This window comes from Gavia stellata, chromosome 29, assembly GCF_030936135.1.
Source record: "Gavia stellata isolate bGavSte3 chromosome 29, bGavSte3.hap2, whole genome shotgun sequence".
NCBI classification, from domain to species: Eukaryota; Metazoa; Chordata; class Aves; order Gaviiformes; family Gaviidae; genus Gavia; species Gavia stellata.
In genome coordinates, this window is record NC_082622.1 from 1,659,776 (window position 1) to 1,681,652 (window position 21,877).

The 21,877-nt window shown below is 43.1% G+C and overlaps 1 protein-coding gene across 1 annotated transcript in view; it reads left to right on the forward strand.

Annotated features, from left to right (window-relative positions):
- The window catches only part of KIAA0319L (KIAA0319 like), a 41,892-nt gene that overhangs the window by 12,477 nt on the left and 7,538 nt on the right, over positions 1 to 21,877 (forward strand). Inside the window, exons 3-17 of the mRNA XM_059830974.1 lie at positions 819 to 1,516; positions 6,837 to 7,128; positions 9,257 to 9,358; positions 10,218 to 10,315; positions 11,507 to 11,594; positions 12,850 to 12,942; positions 13,636 to 13,768; positions 14,918 to 15,146; positions 16,214 to 16,337; positions 16,894 to 17,026; positions 17,919 to 18,067; positions 18,395 to 18,546; positions 18,740 to 18,878; positions 19,227 to 19,386; positions 21,564 to 21,706. Of these exons, the coding sequence (XP_059686957.1) occupies positions 819 to 1,516; positions 6,837 to 7,128; positions 9,257 to 9,358; positions 10,218 to 10,315; positions 11,507 to 11,594; positions 12,850 to 12,942; positions 13,636 to 13,768; positions 14,918 to 15,146; positions 16,214 to 16,337; positions 16,894 to 17,026; positions 17,919 to 18,067; positions 18,395 to 18,546; positions 18,740 to 18,878; positions 19,227 to 19,386; positions 21,564 to 21,706 (2,733 nt within the window). The remainder of the gene's footprint in view (positions 1 to 818; positions 1,517 to 6,836; positions 7,129 to 9,256; positions 9,359 to 10,217; positions 10,316 to 11,506; positions 11,595 to 12,849; positions 12,943 to 13,635; positions 13,769 to 14,917; positions 15,147 to 16,213; positions 16,338 to 16,893; positions 17,027 to 17,918; positions 18,068 to 18,394; positions 18,547 to 18,739; positions 18,879 to 19,226; positions 19,387 to 21,563; positions 21,707 to 21,877) is intronic.

Here is a 21,877-nt window from a genome sequence, read left to right on the forward strand (position 1 = left end):
TTAATCTGCAGAGCTCTGAATTTTGGAAGCCTTTAATCCATTGATCCCTGCAAGCACTCTTAATTTTTCATGCTAAGAAAAAAATGAAAATCCATATGCAAAGCAGTTGCTGCTTTACCGCTGATCTGAGATCTGAAGTAACTTGACTCTTAAAAAATGTGTTTGACAGGTAATTTCTGTTATAAAAGCACTACAGTGGAGCCGGTGACAAGGATAGGCCTTGCAGACCTCTGTTCTAGAAGATGTAACAACTTCTCAAATGGAGCAATTTCAGTCAAGTGACTGACTTCAAACATCATCCTGGAAGAGGAAAGCATGCCTTTATACTGTGAACCAAGCCAGTGTCACTGTTTCAGAGTTCTCCTTCAAGGCCAATTATGGGCAGAGAGGCAATGCTTTTCGCTGGGTTACAGTAAGAAACTGCACTCGGGATTCCTGGGTTCAATTTCTGGCTCTTAACTTACTGTGTAACCTCAGCCTCGCTGTTCAGTCTGTGCCTCACAGTCTTCTCTGAAACGTGAACGTTTTTGTTTTGACTTCTTTTCTTGTAGATGGATTTAGCTCCATTGCTATCAAAAAGGCTGGTGGTCTCGTTGGTAGGAGGTGCAGGTAGTGGATTGTTGCTTAAAAACTTGTACAAGTACTGGACACTGAGGTCAGGTGTGGATTCTGAGAAGCCCCATTTTACTGTCCCGTACCCTCTTTCCCACATTGCTCCGGTGCCCTAAATTCATCTTGACAGTAGTGATGAGGATCTATTGTCCACTGCTTTAAAGGATTGAGAATTGTCTTTATTTGTCTTCCTTCCCCTTTCCCAGATGCAAACTGGAACAGATCTAAATGCGAGCCAGGGAAGATCCTGTTTGGTGGCCGTTTGAGATCGTGGGAAGATCACCATTTACAGCTTCTGGAAGGATTTCATACTGTACGGTCCTGTCAGACTGCTTGCTGCCAGAGCCCCACCTGTGATGCCTTTTGGTTCTTGGAAAATATGTGCATCCAGGTGAACTGCACTATGCCTGGCATGTGTCAGGCAAACAGGACTGGCTTTTCTGACTCTGTTTTGGTGTTTTTAAAGAAATCAAAAAGCACAGAGTACTTCTTAAAGTTTCAAACGGAAGGTGATGTGAAGACCTGGTTTCACAAGCGGTTGGACTGGGGCATCCCTGTCCAGGGGAAAAAAAGACTGCGGAGGTCGTTCCAGAAATGGAGCTTGGCAGGTAACAGAGTGGAACTCCCGAAAAGGGATGCGGCAGCGAGCCCCGGCAGCGAGGCTGCAGCCAGAGCATCGGATAGCAAATCCAGAAGCAGCCGGAGTGAAGCAGAACCCTTGAAGGATCAAGTACTGAGGCACTTAGTTGCAGACAGGCCTGTTCCTGAAGGCCATCCAAATCAAAAGAAAGACTCGCTGAAAAATGGACAGGAACCAAGAGAGCAGAAAACCAAAAGCCTGTTCCCTCCTAAAAGCAATAATGTGAATAGATCAAGCGATGCAGATGGTGTTGGCTTGCTACAGGTAAGTGTGATTGCTGGGGCTGAAATGGGGCTGCCGTGGACAGCTGTCACCCTCCTGCTCAATCTTGTTTTAGGTAGACTTTGACTTAAAGCTGCCTAAGTGTTAGGATACCTTTTTGGGTGTCTGTTCTCAGCCTCCTGTCAACAAGGCAAGGCCAAGGGTTGGGTTTTTTGTTTGGTTTTGGGGGGTAGGCGTTTTTTTTCTTCCCTCTTCCTAGCTGGGATAAACTGACTTTGGGAAGGGGAGGGGAGCTGGAAGTCATGATAATGCTTATCCTTTGTATAATCACACAGCGTACTTGTCAGATGGGAAGGAAAGGTGAGATGTGATGTCAGTGGGAAGTGCCTGGGAGCTGAAAACTGTTACCTGTAAAAGTAGCTTTTTAGAGCCACAAAATGAAACAAGCTGTTTTCCTTTGAGTGCTGAATTAAGGCGGTTAAGTACCTTATTTTATAGACTCATGCATGGAGTTTGCAGTGTACTTTCATGTCAGCCTGCTTGCTCAAGTTGGCATCTTCATGCCAACTTTTTTGTTCTGTTTTTGAAGACTGCTTCAGTTTTGCAAATCCACAAAAGCTTACATTGGCATTGGTTGAATGAAACCAGTTTAGTCTCTACCCCAAACATGTACAAAGTTAATCTAGTAAATCTAGATGTTAGTCTTAAAGAGAAACTGGCACGTTTGAATTGTTAAATGATGTTTGTATTCTTATATCTGCAAATAGTTTTTTGAGCCTTATACAAAAAAGCCCGTGTACTTGTGACTGTGAAATAGAAAGAATTCTGCTTTGTGAAACTGTTCCTTAAATACCTTTTGCCATATTTCTAGGATTTGGCACCGTTTGAAGCCTGATGCCTTCTGGAAACTTGACTGAATTTCTTTTTCCCCCTTGTATTCAAATCTTGGTTCCAGGTAGGGCTATGACTGGTCTGAGCCACCACCCTGCAGAGCAGGATGTGGAGAGCAGCCAAGGGACACCGCTGAGAGCTCCAGGGCAGCCGGGGCGGTGTGTGAAATCATGCACTAAAACTTTACAAATGTTTGATTTTCCAGAACCCCACAGCATTTAGGGCTGACTCAAGATCTCAGCTTTCTCTCTCCCCTGCAGTATTGCAGCATTTCTACCCTGCCTGTTCTTTCCTTCTCCTAATACTTGAGATTTACACAGCGACCCCATTCTCTGTTGTTAGGCATGCAATGCCTGGGGAGACTTCCTCGCAGCCAGTCTTAAATGTCTTCTGCTCTTGGGTAATAGTTGTCATAGCTCCCCGCTTGCTTAGTTTGCAGTGTTGCATTCTGAGTTGTCATATTATTACTGTTCAGTGCCTGTCCAGTAAACTGGTTGCAAATATTATTGAATAACATGGATTAGTCAGCTTCTGAATATTGCTTAGTATCTGAGATTTCCCATCTTTAGGAAGTACTCTCCATTGTCATTAAGGTGCACTTTTGGATGTTTGCTGGAGAAAGGTTTTTCTTCTCCTTACTGGTTTTTGCTAGTAAGAAAGTCAGTATTTCTTGACAAAATGCAGGTTCATCAAAATAAAAACTTCTTACTAAAATATATTGGCTGTGATGGAATTCCTGGCAGTCACTCGGATAGAGTTTTTGAGGGAGAGAAAATTAAAAAAATCCACCTTAACAGGAGTATTGAGTTGAAGCTGGTTCTACCCAGCCCTGGGCTAATTCCTTGGTTATTGAACCATCCAACTTTCACTGGCAAAATGTAAGGCAAGCTATGCAGCTGTCCTTGCATTTCTGATCTGAGAGCAGTTTAATTTAGGCCAAGGATATAACATTCAAGGCTGTGTACTTGGGACATGGCCAGCCTTTGCAGGAGGGAGATGCTAAAGCAGGGAGTTTTCCAAGTTGCGTTGGTTATGGGCCAAAATAAGTAAAGTTACACACATGCTGAAATCAGTAGAATTTCACCTGGGCTAGATTTGGTCCAGCACACAGCTCAGCAGGTAAATGCTGTACATTTAATGCTGAATTCTTAAAGATGGTTTGGCAGGTGGACTGGAAGGTGGGGAGAATACTGGATCATTGCTGCATGCAAAGCAGTTCATACCTGGGAGCGTCAAACATCTGAAGTGGGAAAGGACATTTGAGGTCAAAGTGGCTCTTAACTCCTCTCTAAAAGGGGAGAAAGAAATCAATGTGCGTATTCTCCTCTTCCGTCGATGAGCATTGAACGTGTGGCGAGGCAAATCTTCCTTTGCTCCTAGAGACTCGGGGAGAAGTCAAGTGATGGTTTTAGGAAAACATTGCCTCACTGAGTTTTAATTTTCCTCTTGCAGTTCTGATAGCTCCATAGCCATCTGCAATGTCATTTGCTAATGCGCAGCTAGTGTTAATTTGTGGTGTTACTGTATCCATGCTATGGAACCAGAGATGGGTGAAGGAGAGCGTACCAGGATAAGCTGCAGCACGCCCTGCTCATCAGCCTTTAACTAAGGAAGAGAAATTTGTGCTTTTCCATTAAAGTGAGTGACATTTTCCAGGCACCAATTTTTTTCTGCCTTGTTGTAGAAATACTTGTCAACTTTAAAATGCAGTGCATTTAATAGCCAGTCAGGAGAAGTATTTAAGCGCAGCACTGCTGATGAGAAGGGCTGCTGCAGCTCTGCAGCAGTTCTGCAGGCAGACTGTGGAAAAAGCTGCAGGCTTTAAAGTGGCATTGTTACAACAGAGCCAGAGAGCACATTCCTGCACTCACAATTTGGGCTGCTAGTGTTTGACTCTTGCTGTCATGCGTCCTGCTAGTGCTGGCTGCTTTTTACCCTACGAGGAAGGAGGAAAGGTCTCTCTTCAGTGCCAGCACTAATTCTGTATTGGTTTGTGACATTATCCACGTTTTTGTGTCTTAAGGGTCTTCACAGACACGGCACCTCGTGCAAACAACTAAGGACGCAATCTAAACTGAAAGGAACCTATTTTGTAAATTCAGACCAGGCTTAGCAAAGTAAGGCCCATTTAAATTTAAAAAAAAAAAAAAGAGAATTCCAGAGCACAGGTATTTTTCTTTCAAGTAACTTAGGTTCAAGTGTGGATTCTGATGCACATAGCTGCTCTAGTTCTATCTTAGGCATAGGACTAGAGACCAGGTCACTTGTCCCAGGCCAAAGGCAGGCAGGGATCGCAATCAAGTGTCTGACACTCCTACGTTCGCTCAGGCCAATATGCCACTTCTCTCTATTTTCTAAGCTAATAAGGTAGGACAGCTGGCAAACTTCTAGTCTCCTCCTCATTTATCCCCAAGAATGAAATCTTCTGTTCTTTGCTGTAAAGAATTCAGGGTCATGGAGTAAAGATAAGAAATGTCTCAGCCTGCAAACATTAGAGGCATTTTTGACTGTTATGTTGCCCCAGGCAAAGCTTATCTAATTCAAGCTCTCTGCAGACATTTGGCTGCCAACTCATCCTGAAGACTTCTGGGAGGAAGAGGATCTCTCTTAACTAGAAAGGGGTTTTTAGGCATTAAAAAGTGAGCCGAGGAAGCATCCAGCTCACTGAAAATATTACCAAGTAAAGTGGAGACTCGGCTGCTGTGCCCAGCGAGCAGATGCTGGTCTCTGGCGCATTGTTTGTGACAGCTGTTCTTGCAGCCCGTCTGGGTTGATTTTTGCTAAGCAAAAAGTGGTTCCCCGTAGTGCTATGAAGTCATGGAGACTTTCTGTTTCCATGCCTTTCCTAAAGAGTCTGTCTCAAGTGTCTGAGTTCCTGCCTGGCTGCTCCCCTCTTGCCGTGCCAGTGTTTCTAACTTTATCTTACTTGCTTACTTGGCAAAAGGGAGTCAGTGTCTTGAGCTGACCAGAGTTACAGATGGGTGTAAGAAGGTACTGCCTGGGACAGCCAACTGTCCTCAGGCTGCCCATGAAGAGCAGCCCAGAGCAGTATGCCAGATTTTGCATGCATCTTTGTTCCAAAGAATCCATAGTTTAATTAAAGGAAGCCCATCAACAGGCAAGCAAATAGAGAAAAACAGCTTATGTCCATAACACTAACAGATAGGGTTTGGTTCTTTGGCCCATAAAGCTCAGAGGTTAGTTAAACATACAAATGAATTGAGATGTTTTACATTCTGTGACTGAGGGAAAGTTAGCTGAGATACGGGGAGAGGAAATGATTTGCCCAAGACTGCAAAAAAACCTTCTTGCAGAGAAGCCTTCAGTGCCTTCATTGCTACTCCTGGCCTGGCTGGCTGCTGCAGTACGTGCAGGACAGCTTTATTTTTACAACTGGCATTTAGTGTTTTCTGAAGTCCAGCCCGTTTACTGACCAGGGTGTTGCCCACCATGGTCTGGAGCGTTTTTGCAGTTCCCATTTCCTGGACTGAATGCCAGCAGCATGGTATGAAAGCATGAGAATATTTCCTCCAATATGAGCTTTTGATCAGCTCCTCTAGTGGGGAGTAGCAGTGGGCAATTCAGCTCCAAAACACTTCTCAAATCAAAGATGGTAAATTGCTCAATTTTAAATATATAGCAGATGGTCTCAAAATAGAGTTAGCTCAACAAAATGTGCTACGCACATGTACTATACGGTGGAAGGTGAATTGTCAAGAGTATTGCCTGGCAGGCTCAGAACTGGAATGGGGCTAGGTACTGTAAAAGGAATTTTCTGATGAAAGAAAGGAAATTGTTCCTGCCACTTTGATTATTTTCAATAAAGTTGCTCATCCTGTATGGATGTGAGCAAACTTTCTGCCCGCAAGCTCCGCTCCCTGCCCCAGCAGCATCTCCTGTGGCTTGCACGCAGGGAACAGTTTGTGTCAGGTTACCTTGCTTTGAAGAGTGATTCGGAAGTAAATTTCCTCTTGCTGCGATGATTCGATTATTACGTAAAAATGCCATTGCAATCCTCCTGCTTTGTGCTTGCCAACTGTACAGCTTTAGAAAAAGGAATACCCGGCCAAAATAAATGGCCCAAATGATGCCCAGTTCTTGATCCCTGTTTTTTGCTTCTGTCTTACCCCACCTCTCTGTTCTTTTAGCTCCACTCACGGCAATTTTGAACCCAGATCTTCTGTCAGGTTTGCCACATCAACAGCCATGGTACTTAAGATGCTGTAGTTAAATCTATGGTCTTAACTGGTGTTCAACTGAGCTAGAAATGGCCTGTCTGCTGTAGAGAAAGAACATGGAGAAACAATTCAGAAGAGAGAAGAGGAAGCAGTAAAGCATCCTGCTTCTGGGAAAAACAAACCAGGGACTTTTCAGCCTCCCTACCTGGAGGAGGTGAAGTGCAACTTAAACACAGTAAAACAAAGCTGCCATTCAGTGTTCAGTCAATCTAAGACAACTTTTTCCTTTACAGATCCACACAGGAACATCTGCACCAGAAGCATCAGTGTTAGCTACGTTCTCCAGTCCTGTAGCACAGGGCTTGACAGCCACAGGAAAGACCGAGAAGCCTGGGCAGCCAGATGTTGCTTTAGTCCATCCTCACTCCTCAGATGCGTTGCCCACAGTCAGCCCCGTGCTGGTGAAAAGCACAATGAAGATGCAGACAGCTACTTCTGTGCCAAGCGGAGTTCCCACAAACGGTAGTGTGTCTACAATCCAGACCAGCACTGCTGCGTCACCAGGTACTACTGCCACCACACCAGGTGAGAACACACAGTGCTCCAGCAAATGTCATCTGTTCAGGTTCTCTTGACAAGCCATTGCAGTATTGAAAAATATGAGATAATTTCAGAAATTACGGTACCTTTGAAAAAGTGCTGAGATGCATGCTTCAGCGCACGTGCCGGTTGGACCCCACTAACTCATGAGGTCTGAGAATGGGGCTTTGGCATCATAAATCTGCGTGTGACCATTGGATCAATTTCCCAGAACAGCTCAAAAGTAATGGTGATATCTTAATTCCCAGAGTGAAAGTTGAGATACTGGTGCAAGGCATAGTCCTGTGAAGCATTCTTTCAGTAGTCTTGACACACTGCTATCTATTGAGTTGAGCAGAAATCTTAATGTCTGCTCAAAATCGGGTGTAACTGATTCTTTTCTCTTCTGTCCCTGAAATGTCTATGCACAGTTCAGCCGTGGAGAACAGTGTACTTGGCGGTTAGCCCATGCTTTGCTTTGCAGCAAAATGATGTTTCTGTTCGCACTTCTTAAAACAAACTACTGAAAATCTGTAAAAGCCAAAATGCGCTTTGGACAGCTCTGTTAACTCACCCAGGCCACTAGCTCAACCTGTAAGGATGCGTGCGTACAGTGAACGGTGTATACTGGTTGTGTGATATCTCAGAATTCAGTTAATCCAGTTTGCTGAAGTATTCACAGCTGAATTTCTCTTAAATTTAGGGTTCCTTTCCCTTACAAGGGAACAAATGGAAAGTGTAAAGGAAATGCTGCATCCAAAGATGGATTTGGCAGGAAGCTCATTGGATGCTTGTGCTAACAAGTTAGTATTCTTTTCAAGGGCTTACCCCAGCTAAACCTGGAAAATATATTTTAAACATTTTTGGTGGCTTGTGTTGGAAAAGTAACATTGCCAGGGCCTTCTTATTTTGATAAATAATACAAAGATGACGTGAAGGGTAGTTTTTCCAAGCAGGGTTTTGTTTTTTGTCTGTTTGTTGTTTTTTGGGTTTTTTTCCGACTGAAATCGGATTTCTTTTTGCCTTGCATCTCTGCAGCTGAAAGACTGATGGAGTTATACTATCCCAGGGTCTGGAGTAATTTAGAGGAGGGAAAAAAAGAATTTGATGAATTTGTTTTCTTTTAGTTAACCGGTTAATTCCAGTAGCTAATAAACAGATGGAAGAAAGGCTAAATGCTTAATGACATTTTCCCCATCTTTTTTAACGTGGATTTTTTGTGCGTATCTCTGAAACATTGTCTTTGACAGGGTCAAACTAGGGTGAAGCAACTTTAATTCTTGTTTTCTATGCATAATTCCCAGGCCCAATAATAAAAAGACAAAAATAAAGCAAATAGGAAGGGAAGAGGAGGATGAGGAGGCTGAGAGGTATTCTTAAGAAATGTGTACAACTTTCTGGTCACCTTAATGCTAATAACAAGCAGAATAAAAAATGTCACTGGCCATAGTTTTCAAGGCTTTACCCTGCAGTCTTTAAAAACAAACTACCTGTCAATTTATTTGAAATGGAATGGCAAGAAAATTCTTAAGCAGGGGTTGAAGAGAAAATATAAATAAAAGGAACAGGTTTGTATTTTGAGTTTCCATACTCAGTATGGTAGCTATGCAGTTTTAAAAAAAAAAAAATCTCTTAGCCCCCAAGCAGTTTTTCAAAAAAGAAATACCATGGATTCTTCATATATTTGTGAAGAACTGGAATTGCGGTTTGGTAAATAGCAGTGTTTGTCTTGCTGTGCCACGAGACTGCAGCTGGGTTCTCTGCCGAAAACCTGCCAGGTAAAACCCTTCCCATCCTGCTGGACCGGCATGAATAGATTCCCCTGTACAGGGCCCGAGGGTCGCCTTTCAGCTCTTTAGAAAAGGAGCAGGAGCTGCACAGCATCTGCAAAGAGAGAGAGAGAGGACTGAGTAATTTTGGGCTTGTCTTAAAATTGTAAAACCCCATTAGTGCTTTTGCATTAACAATGAGAGTGAAACCTGAAACGGGAGCTATATTGAGTGACGGGATGTTTACAAAATACAGCCATTTGTAGCTGGTTTTTATTCCACAGACTCTGAACCAAGGCGGTTTTTATGTATGTATTTAATTTTTTTTCCTGTTCCTCTTTCAATTCTGTGTTTCTCCCTGTCAGTTATGAAGGAGCTGGTAGTTTCCGCTGGAGACAGCGTTGAAGTGACCCTGCCAAAGAATGAAGTTCAGCTGAATGCGTTTGTGCTTCCTGAACCACCACCTCGTAAGACTTCCCTGGGAATTCTGCTGAGGGCTTGTGATGGTCAAATGGCAAATAGGCATTATGTATGGCATTAAATAAGGACAATCTTGAAAACATCTTTTGTCAGAGAACACTTTCCTGTAGAAATTTTTCATCCTGTGCTATTACCTCATGCTGCATCTCACAGAAAATAGCAAGACACAAAAAAACATTGAAAAGGCTACAAAGTCATTAGATTTTGGAGATGGCATATTATGAAAATGGTATGTGAGGAAGCAGTGGAGCTTCAGCATCTATTCGTGATATTTGCTGATGGGTCACAAGCTGTCTTAGCAAGTGATCTCTCATTTGGTGGATTGAAATCTGATTTGGGGGTTGACATGCTGACAAATACATTTCTATACACCTCATTTCATCATGCAAATTGTTCACAGGTATTTGTAAAGTTCTTATCTGTAGCTCTGTCCACAGTGGCAGTGAGAGACTGCAGAGGAGGGACAAGCATGTTAAGTGTTGTGCAGCAGCAGGGATAGATGAGATGCATTCCTCTTCAAAAACTGGCATTATGTTGTGTCTGCAGGATTTGAGGGCACAATTTTTCTCTCTTACTATCCTGGAGCTGTGATTGTTCCAAAGCTCTTTAATGCCTTGGAGGCTGAAAGATGGGTTTTGGCTCCAGAGTAAATGTGTTTAGAAGCAGATTGTCTCTTTTCCTGGGTATATTCCCAAAAAGCTGCAGCCCAAATTCCAAGCTGTCTCATTTCTCCATAGTGCAGCAGAATGTGCCTTGTAAATGTTTAATACCTTTGCTTTTCTTTGGCATGGCAGAAAGGCAGTCTTTTAAAAACTAATGTCTGGCCCTTTATTTTTTTTTTTTAAGGAACCACTTATTCCTATGAGTGGGAATTGATTACTCATCCAAAAGACTACAGTGGAGAAATGGAAGGGAAGCGCTCCCAGACCCTTAAGTTATCTAAGGTAAAGCTTTTGCTGCTTTGTATCCTGTTGTGTTAAATGCCAAGTGGAGAAGATGGGGACCCTGGCAGCCAGAAGAGACTTGTATGTGGTTTCAGGATGAATAGGAAATTGCATGATGGGCAGGCAGCCAACATTTGACTGCCAGCCCTCTTCTAAGTCTCTTATGAAAAGGAGATAGATCTGGCATGAGGGAAAGAAGAAATTGATTTCAGGATCTAAAACCTGCCTACAAGCAGTGTGTCAAGCCATACAAATGGCACAATTTAACATTAACGAAGGGTTGTGAATATTTCTGCTACTGAAACACTGTGGTGGTCTGTTCAGGTCTGAAGCCTTGTACTACCCACTGAAAAAGGGACTTACTGATTCCGTTAACGAGAGCTGTGGAGTACCTTGTAGCATGTCCCTGGCTGCCGCTTTTAGACAAACTCGAATAGTGAAAGGATTGCTGGTTTCTGCACGCGGGGATTCTTAACAAGGGAATGGCTTTAAATATTGTGTGAATATACAGTTCCGTATTTATGAGACATTCCTTTGAGCATCTTGGATTCTGCTGCACTCGGAAAAAAATCTACAGGCTTTAGTCACGATATCATGCAGGGAAAAGCCCTTCGAAAAGAGCGTGTCTGTCTCTGTCAGGGTTTCAGCCTTTTGGATACCATGTTTGTTGTCCAGCACCTAGTCCTTTGCTCTCTCATCTTGGTTCAACAGTGAATGATGAAGGGGTGACTGCCTGACTCATGTCACCTAGAAGGAAGAGGAGAAATATTTTCCTTTGTAAAAACACACAAGAAGAGATTTGCTTCTCTTACATGTAGCCTTTCTCATCTCAAATGCAATCTGCTAGTACAGATTCCTGTGGCCAGACAACCTGAACTAATCTCTGTTATCTCTCTTCTGTTTGCCTATTGTTGCTAGAAAATAAAGCTTGACTGACAATCCTGTGGCACCTGTGGTAGAAAGCAATATTAGTATTTGCTTTTTGCACAGCCATTGTAAACTAAAAGATACGTAATACCATTTTGGCGTGAAAACCATCCTTTGCTGTGTATGCATAGGTTGAAGCATAATTGCCTGTGTTTTATGCTGCTAATGTGCTACTGTGCCAAAGCATGGTAACTTGACCTTCTAAGAGCTCCTGACAAGGTGCTACCATCCCGAAGGTAAATAATCTTCTGTGTTTACATCCAGCTTACTGTTGGTCTGTACGAATTCAAAGTCGTCGTTGATGGGGAAAATGCACGTGGAGAGGGTTACGTGAATGTAACAGTGAATCCAAGTGAGTTGGTGGAATTGTACCTTTTCTTAACCTCGTCTGTGTCTCATACCTGTTTCATGGTGTTTTTGCTTATTTGGCTGGACCCTGGTTTAACGTATTGAAAATCCGTTGTGCTGTGAACTCACTATATATGTATGTGTATTAGGTAATCTCTTGAGATGTGAAACTATTGCTAATACACATAGCTATTTCTGCTATACTGCATACAGGCCAACCACTCGATAAAAGAGCTGGAATACTGATAGAAAAGTGCTTAGCAAATGCCTCAGCCTGGAAAGCCACTGCTTCAGTAAAAACTAGCTGTAACTGGGTAAAAAGCTTATAGCAGCAGGAGCAAAAAATGAAGAGAAGCCCGGAGGTTTGAAGCCTATTTTGAGGTTCTTTTCTTCCCTGTCCAGTAAAGAATATCATTCCCAACCACAGGCAGGTTAAGTCAAATCTCATTCCTTACTGTGAGACATGATTGATGAGCAGATGAGCTCGTGTAGATACAGTAGCTCGTGCTGACTGTCTCACCAGGTCTCACTTCTTAGATGGCCTGTGTAAAGAGGCAACCACAGGTTCTGCATCTCCTTTTATGCAAAACCCCCTTTATTTTGCACACTTCAGCAAGACTTTTTCTACCACCTTTGTGGGCAAAGGAGTGCTCTTGCACTCCCTAAATTAGCAAGAGTGTGTGGCTGGCCTTCTGGATGCTGTTGCTGATCATTTCCTTATAAGCAGTGAATCTGCAGCTGGCAGCATGCATCAAAATCGTTCATTTTTCAGAGCAGCAGCCAAACTTTGGCAAGAAGCTCTAGGTGCTGCTCCGTTAGAATGGTCTGTGCTTGAATGCTTGACCCGGTATGGGAGAACTGATGCAGTGCAGCCGTTTCCAGAGCACTAGTGTGGCAGTTCACCTCCTTGCTCTTTTAAATCCCTTTTGTTAGCCCTGTTTCCCCGCATTGGTGTATAACTTGGTGAAAGCAGGAATCACTGTCGTTGATTGTGCAGTTCTCTGCAGTCAGTCTGATTGGTGGCTGTCCTGGAGTTGTGTGGCACAGCAATTCCACACTTGGGACTCCTCTCCTGGACATGCTGACTGCAGGACTGAGGGGATAGATAGGGCACGGGGAGAGGGAAGAGGATGTGCAATGTGTATTCTGCTTGCTACTCCTGGTGCACAAAGGCAGAGTAGTTTTGCAGTTACTTGGCCAGGGGTTTTTATCGTGATCTGCCTGTAGATGTCGTTGTAACAGCTCGGTTACTGTTGCAGAGCCTCGGGTGAATCAACCTCCTGTTGCCATCGTGTCCCCACAGTTCCAGGAGATTTCACTGCCAACCATTTCAACTGTTATTGATGGCAGCCGTGAGTACCTGCTGTTTCAAATGCAGTAGTCTAGCAAGCCTGGTTTCTCTGTGTTTGGTTCTGGGCTGGCCCTTTGGATAAAGTTTTAAGAGGAACTGGCTGTGACACTATCAAGCACACTTTAGGGGAAAGGATCAGCCTCTCTTGCCAGGAGAGGGGAATATGGACAGGACAGCACCTCTCCATGTTTCCCTTTGGAAACTTTTCCCTTTGGCCTGAGGCAATCTCCTAAAAAAGGAAAAGCTTTAGAGGAGGTTACTGCTTAGAATAAAAAAAATTACTGTCAGTCAAAATTACTGGCCTCTTGCGTTAAGCTTCAAACGTATTAGTTGGCTAACGCACCACCTTTACTGATCCTGGTCTGTACTAGAGCTTTTCAAGAGTTTCTTTAAATATGTTCAGGTTGTCTTACCCCCAACTAGTATTATTTTGTTAAAGTTTTGGTTTGGGTTTTTTGTCTTCCCCCAGCACACATACAAGACTGAGATTAAGGGTGTTCGAGGATACCTGTGAGACAGGGTAGAGGAGAGCATACAGTTTGGGTATCTGAGCATAACAGAGACCTCTGGCCTTGGACCAAAAATGCCTTTGCCCACTAAGCCCAGTACTGAAGTAGGGGACTGAACAATTGGGTTTTGTGGTGCAGCATTTTTGAACTCCTTGTATGTGCATTTTCTTCCATAATTGAAACAGAAAGCACTGATGATGATAAAATTGTCAGCTATCACTGGGAAGAACTGAAGGGTCCTTTGCGGGAGGAAAAAGTTTCTAGCGATACTGCCATATTGACGCTGACCAACCTGGTACCTGGGAATTACACATTCAGGTAGGTTATACCTGCAAGAATTGATCAGTTCTCTTAAGAGTAAAATGTACAAGATTCCCGAAGTGTTGGTCTGGTTAAAAAACAAACAAAAAAAACCCCCACAACCCAAGAAAAAACCCAAAACCAAAAAAACCAAACAGGGAGAGAACTCTCTTTTGTGATGCACATTCTCTCTCTCTCTCCACTCCTACACTTTCAGGTGGTTTCGCAGCTTTTCACTTCAGAAAAGATAAGCTATCCAGCTACTTCTTATTCTTAAGTTGTAGCACTGGTTTAAGATGATGGCAGAAGGGAACGTATGGTCTGCCAGTACTACAAAATGTCTCTTGAAATGTCAAATCTAAACTGGGTAAAGGCTTAAGAAGAAATGCAGTCTTTAAATCCAGTTTTTAAATGCAATGTGTTTGTCCCAGATAAGTGAATGAGACCTAGTGGTTTTCTGCATGTACCTGAGTAATATGTAGTAGCTGATTTTACTTTAATGTTTGTTCTATGTTTTGCCTTCGGTCTGCATTTTGGTGTGATGTCCATGCACTGCATCAGCAGATCTATTTAAAATAAAATAAACCTGAGTACCTATAACTGAACACTGTTTTCCTCTTAAGCAGTTGGTATATGAACTAATCAGATCGATGTTCAGATCTAGATTTAGCAAAAAGCAGTTCTGTTTTGTGGTACTAGCCTACCTGAGGAGGCATACTGTGTTCAGGCCATTTGTGGGTTAGTAATGAACTTCTGTGTCCATGTGAACAAATGTCTTCTATTGGGAGGCAGTGTCATACTCAGGGAGGTCTTTTCCATCACAACTGTGTATGTGAAAGCTGATGATCTTCCACTTGCACGGTTTTATCTTGGAACTAGTTGGTAGATTTCAAGTGAGAGATGGACCTGACTGTTGAATTTCTTGCATCGCTTTGAGGCTGACAATGGGGCATTTGGGGGAAGTTTCTGTTCAGGAAAAGCACAGTTACCTCAAACCATAGGGTTTTCTCACTCCTGAAAAAAAATTACTATCCTATCCTTGAAAGTGTCTTAAATTTCTAACTCTTTTTTTGCATGTCAGTTAACTCCAGCCAGTGTTTTGTATTCAGCTCTGATAGTTAAGACTCTTCAGTGCTTTCACTTCTTTTTTTTTTCTCCCCTCTTCAGTCTAACCGTAGTGGACTCAGATGGTGCCAGCAACTCCACCACTGCAAACTTGACTGTGAACAAAGCAGTGGATTATCCTCCAGTGGCAAATGCGGGCCCAAACCAGGTGATCACCCTGCCTCAGAACTCCATCACCCTCTACGGGAATCAGAGCACCGATGATCACAGCATTGTCAGCTATGAGTGGCTGCTCAGCCCTAACAGCAAAGGGAAGGTGATGGAGATGCAGGTCAGTGCTGGTCTCCTATACTCATCCTGGATTACTCACTAGATGGCTTTTTTTTCTATAATCAAACCATTTTTAATTGACTGTTAGCAAATGTTTCTTATAATCCTACAGAGCAAGCATGTGACAATTAAATATTTACTTGAAACTAAATCCACGTGAAGCTGATATTGGCTTAGTGGCTGAGCTGGTGCACCCGTCTAGCCAGAGGTTTTCACTGACATCCTGGTTCCTTTCTTGAGCAATGCAGTTTTAAATACTGCTCAAGAATGGAGGATTGAGAGAGAAGGGAACTTGATGGCTTTGGATTCTGATGTCCCATACAACAGGTCTCAGCACAACTTGATCACACCCATGTATCTCTCTTGAACCTGTGTGGCTGCTAGGGAAGTGTCTTCTTTCTCTGTTCAGTTGCTAACTTCCCAGAACATCAGTGGTAGCTAAATCAATGATGGTATAATAGGGATGCCTAAGTGCTATCAGCAGATGTGGAAGCCAGACTGTGTAATCTTTTAGGTTACCGTCAGTCAGGATGGCATTTAGATGCACAGGATAACCCACTGTGCCATTTCCTAAGCTGGGCAAACACAGTGGACTGGGTCTTTTGAGTTGAACCTTGGAATCTAAACTTTGCTGATACTGGCCAGACACTCCTCAGTCCTAAACAGTAAAAGCTGGAACTTGTTTCTGTGTCATCATTTTTCTTATAAAGATTATTACTACTGTCAAATTTATGGAATAAGAAAGTCCATGAATCAGGTTCACAATGTGTATAATTTGCACAGGGCTCCCCAGAGGTTTTGCTTGAGTTGCTAGCTATTGAATCTCAAAAGGTCTGAACACCTATATGGCATTATTCATGTTGGTTCCACAACAGTGTCCTTGTTGCTTTGCATAAATTTAGCTGCAAGTGCCTTGCATGCTTAAGCGGTACAGACTTCTGGCCCCATAGCAGGAGTTAATAATAAGCCCCTAGAATCTGCTGATAATAGTTATTTTAGAAGCAGTCTTCTGTTCTATCATCATCTGTGTAAGCATTCTTCTTAAAACATGAATATGTTTTCTCAAAGGGGGTGAGGACACCAGTCCTACAGCTCTCTGCAATGCAAGAAGGTGATTACACTTACCAGCTAATAGTGACTGATTCTGCTGGGCACCAGTCCACTGCGGAGGTCACTGTGATAGTCCAGCCAGGTAAGCTCCCTTTAGCTGTTTTTGCCACTTCCATTCCAGGGGTTGGAGGCGAGCATCAATCTCTCAACATACTCTAGATCTTACGGTAGCTTTGTGTGGCTTTCAGAAAAGCTGCTCTAATTTAGGACCGTTCTGGGCTGGTATATTCCTGATAAACCAACAAAAGAAAGTTTCTAGGAATATTGCCTTTCTAGGCTTATTTTACACAATGTAGTCTAATTGACGTTATCCCACCATAATGGCAGGATGGTATTTCCAAGCAGCTGTCTCTGCCCACAGTGCTTGGTCCTGGGACAGGAGCAGGAAAAGTGGAGTAATGCTTAGAGAACGAGAGCAAAAATCAGAACTCCTAGATTTCATTCTCATTTTATTGCAGATGTGTGAATTAACCACTGATCTGAACTCTTACCTGCTTTTAACCTCACTTTCTCTGAGTACAAGGTTGTGATAATGGGCAAGAAATATACTAGGGATCATGGAGAAACTTCTTAATGCTGTGGTTTTAAGCTCCACCTTTTATGGCATGTGTATGAAAAATACTACAATCCTTTTTCAGAGAACAATAAGCCCCCAAAGGCGGATGCTGGTCCAGATAAAGAATTAACTCTTCCTGTGGACAGCACCACTCTAGATGGCAGCAAGAGCTCGGATGACCAGAAGATAGTCTCCTTTCTTTGGGAAAAAACGCAGTGTGTATCATCTTTCAGACTGTTCTTATGCAAGTATATAGGCCTTTCATTTAAAACAAGACACAGCCCCACATACCTCCCTTGTGTTAAATCCTGGTCACGTCAGGCCTGACAAGCTTCACCAATGACTAGAATGAGACAAGGATTTATGTGTAGTCGGAGAGAGGTGGAGTTTTGTTTGAGCATTAGAAATACCTTTGCCTTCATCTCTAGGCCTGATTCCCATTCTCAGCATGGCTGTGGCATGTAAAGGAGACCAGCCATGTTCCAATCACAGCAGGGTAACGTGGTCTTGGCCATATGAAGAGACTGACTCTTGTAATCAAGTAACAGCAGGGCCTTCTAACTTGATCCTTTTGCAGTATGTTTGAATGAGGCAGTGTTCTTCTCATTGTCATGCTTTCCTTCAGACTCTAAATTCCCTGAAGTGCTTCAGGAAATTCAGGAAAAAGCCTATAAGCAATTTGCAGTAGCTTTTTCTGTTAATGCAAAGTCTGTGCAAAGCTTTTGTAAATGAAGGAACTATTTTTGCTTTATACATTTTCTTAAAAACTTGGCTTATTGTGCAGTTCACATGAGCCAGTTTTGCTGAAAGTACCACTTTTTGTAAACCCTACTTAAATGCTGGTATCAGTGCTCCCCTGGTTTAAAAATAGCCAAAACACTAAACCACCAGAAACTGTTTTTTGTTCTGGATGCTGCGCTTACTCTTTTGATTATCTTGCTGTAACTGGAGAAAATAATTTTGCTTTTTGTCATGGACTCTGTATTTCCAGGCAACTGTCTGCTTGCATCCCATAAACTCTGCTTGAGCTTGAGCCTCCTGTTTGGTGTGAGGCTAGCTCCCGTGGTCTGTGCAAAGCTTAAACTGATCCTCTTGTGCTTTGGTTAGGGGCCCAGATGGTGTCAAGCTGGAGAATGCCAACAGCAGCATTGCCACTGTAACAGGCCTTCAGGTTGGGACATACGAGTTTACTCTGACAGTTAAAGATGAGAGGAACTTGCAGAGCCAAAGCTCTGTCAACGTCATTGTCAAAGAAGGTATGTCCAGTCATGAGCGGAGTTGCCTGAGACGCAGGTTCAGCAGTTCTCTGAGCAGTTCAGCAAAACCTGTGTTCTGAGGCACACTAAGAGTAAGGAACGGGGTGAAAAATGATGTGGAGAGCACTGAAATGGCCTTCTGTAAGTCAAGGGTCTACCCTTTTCTGGAGGAACAGTATCTTCAGCTGAATCCCACACTATGTCATTTTCCTTCTCCTCCCCCAGGGTTAGGTAGGGATTTCTGGGTTACAGTGGAGATCTAATGCAGTAGTTCTTGATTGAGCGTTACCAGATTTTTCTCCAACCGCTTTCTCTCTGTTTGCTTAGAAATAAACAAGCCTCCAGTTGCAAAGATTGCTGGTAATGTTGTCATCACCTTGCCCACAAATACAGCTGAGTTGGATGGATCGAAGTCCTCTGACGATAAGGGAATTATCAGCTACTTGTGGACCCGGGACGAGGGGAGCCCTGCAGCTGGGGTGAGGTTTCTTTTTTTTTAAATGGCAGAATGCAGCATCACAAAAGTCAGTGAGAGGTAGTGTTGACAGCTCCTGAGGAAATGTAAAGCTGGTTGTTGCACCTGTTGCCTTTTAGTGATATCCTTCAGTATGATGATATATCATGCTAGTTTGATGCTTTGTTTCCTGATAATTATTTTGCTCTGCCTTCCAGGAAGTCTTAAATAATTCAGACCATCATCCTGTCCTTCTCCTGTCCAATCTGGTAGAAGGGACCTACACGTTCCACCTCAGAGTAACAGATGCCAAAGGAGAGAGCGATACGGAAAGGACTACAGTGGAAGTCAAACCTGGTCAGTCTGGATTTTGTGCTGCACCACCTTTGCCTACAGTGCACTAGCGAGCCCTCTCTTTGTCTGGATACAGTGGTCTGAGATAAAGTGTGTAGTCTAGTCTAGCTCAGAACTGAAAAGGTCAAAAGTTTGGGGGGATGTGATTGTATTTTCACGTGATTCTTGCGGGCTGACTCTTACTGCTTGCTGTTACCTGTGAAAGTCATAGACTTGTATCCCTTCCTACAGTGAGATTCTGTAATTTTGTGTTCAAAGCAGAAACATTCTGGAAAGATACTAGAAACCTGACTTGTACCCAGACTGTTAAATAGAAGTTCTAAAGATCTGTATTATCTACATTCTCACTAGATCCTAGGAAAAATAACCTTGTGGAGATAATTCTGGATGTTAATGTCAGCCAGCTGACTGAGAGGCAGAAGGGCATGTTCATCCGACAAATAGGTGTGCTGCTGGGGGTCCTCGACTCGGACATCACTGTGCAGAAGATCCAGCCGTACACTGAACAAAGGTAGGGTTCGTCTGTGAGTGTCCATGTAGAGGGGGATTGCTTGAGGGTTTGGTAAACCAAGGTGTGTTTTCTCTTGGGAAGCCGATTAGACAATCAGAACATGTCGAAACATTGCTTAAAATTGATAATTCCTGCTTGCCTGGGTCAGAGAAGGTGTGTTGCCAAGCAGGTCTTGGGTGTCTTTCCCCTCTGGATATGCTGCGTTATCCTCAAAAGCTGATGGCTGCTGCTTTTAAGACATTAGTCTTTGCCCCCCACATCTGTAAAATAAGAACTAATCTGATTCGGTTTTGAAAATTGTGAAGACTATCTGAAGGATGTTCTACAGCTGTGACTTATAACTGGACAAATAATGAGCTTGGTACAGGAGTAGTTTGATGAAACGCTGACGCCACACCAGAGGTGGTGGTGGTGGAGCAAGCCCCTTAGCAGTAGTCCTGTATGCCAACTTTGTAGTTTTACATTAGCTTGACTGCCTACACAACTGCTTCAATTTAATGTAAAATAGAATGTTGAAAACCTATGTAATTTTTGTTTGAAGAGATAAGGAAATCTTGGTTTTGATTGCTATTTAGCTTACAATACAGCTGGTCTCTTCTGATCAAGTGGAAGCTTGCTTATAGGCAGGGCTGTAGCCCAGGGTCATGTTGCCTGCCTGGATGGTGTTGCTCAGCTCCAAGTACAGCAACCAGCAAGTCATACAAGGGATGGTTCAGCCCGGCTGGATCCTGCCAATGCTGCTTTGGCATGAAAGTAGCTGACCGAGTTCAGCTTTCCACCTCTGCACAAATGGCTGGTCTGGGAAATTCCCTGTTCTGCAGAAAACTTCAGCAACTGGTGCTGTAGCGTTGTCACAGCAACAGCTGCACGTACCTCCATACTAACAGCAGTCCGTCCTTACCGTAGCTGTGTTTGAGGATGCCTGAACATGCATGTGAGTGGCATGGTAACAAGCTTAGGCAGAGCGGTAATCTGCAAATGCAATATTGCACTTATTTTTTACTAAAACAGGAGTAGTTTTAAGGTAGATAAAGCACCAAAAAAGATTTAAGGGATGTGCTTAAAATCATGCAGCAAGTCAGCAATAAATCTGCAGTTATACTTTAGACTTTCCTGAGTTCAGTAACGTATCGATTCCTTTGTGTCCACATTGCCTGCTGCAGCAGTAAAATCTGAATTCATTGTCCGTGCAAACCTAAAGAGCTCAGAACAGAAGAGCCAGCACTTTCTGTTGTAATATTACCTTTCTATCTCTGCCATGACCAGGCCAGTTGCCACTGTTCTTCACTGAGTAAGGCAAGTAAGGGATTCTTGTAATTAATGCTTCATCTGTTTACATATTTATTGAGTAGACAAAAGAGTGGGAAGTGTTATAAAAAAGCATGGATCATTTTCTGACAGATGGCTTTAAGATCCCATTTTTGCCTCAACTATCAAAGTAACTTGTACTGTTTAAAAAATATCTTTTTTCCCCCAGCTGCTGGTTTTTTCACATACTGAGGACTTCACTAATATCCTTTTGACTCATAGGCTCACTGGTAGTAATAAGTCTGAAACACCCATGCATCGTTTTGTGAATCTGAAGGATACACAGGGCTCTGCAAGGCTAGCAAGCCTCGGGGAGCAAGTTCTTCTATCATAAAGTTAATGCAATAAGAGATGCAGAATACAGTATCCTCTACACCTGTGCTTTTTTCTGGCTATAACATGTTGCGCATTCAAACTAAGCTTTGCAAAAGACTGTAAACCTTCGCTGTCGTCTTTGATGCTGCAGCTCTGTGCTGAGCAGTTAAATGAGCCCCCAAGTTCCACGTGTAGTAAGGTCTAAGGATCCCACAGTGAAGGAGGGAGGAGATTATGAAAATGGCAGGACCTTAAAGTTTGGGGATTTGCATGCTTAGCATGAATATGCAAAAATGTGCTTGATTAGCAAACCATTAGCAAAGCCAAGAACAGTCTAGCCCTAGCTTTGAAAATATGGATGTATCAGATGTCCCGAAGGGTTTTCTGCTGTATGACCAGCTCTACCGTTATTGCTTTCAAGATGGAGCCAGAAGTCTGGCCTCCAAATAAATTTTGGGATTCTGAATACCTCCCTCTAATGACAAACTGGGGAGAATGGCTCTCTACCTGATGTTTGGAGAAGCAGCAGATAATCATTTTCATCTGACTTCCAGCACGAAGATGGTGTTTTTTGTACAGAACCAGCCTCCCCATCAGATATTCAAAGGACGAGAGGTAGCCTGGACACTAAAAAATGAACTACGGAAACAACAGTCAGACTTCCTCATCTTCCGGGCATTAGAAATTAACACAGTCAGTAAGTAAGAGTCAATGTGGTACGAGCTATCATCTTTTCCCTTCTTCTCAGATGCCTGCAAGAATAAGGACCTTCATGTGTGCTAAGAACACCTGCATGTGCACACACGTACACTCATTCCAGTAGCTTTCATATGTTAGGAAATGTGAAACAGAAAAATAAGTCTGTTAC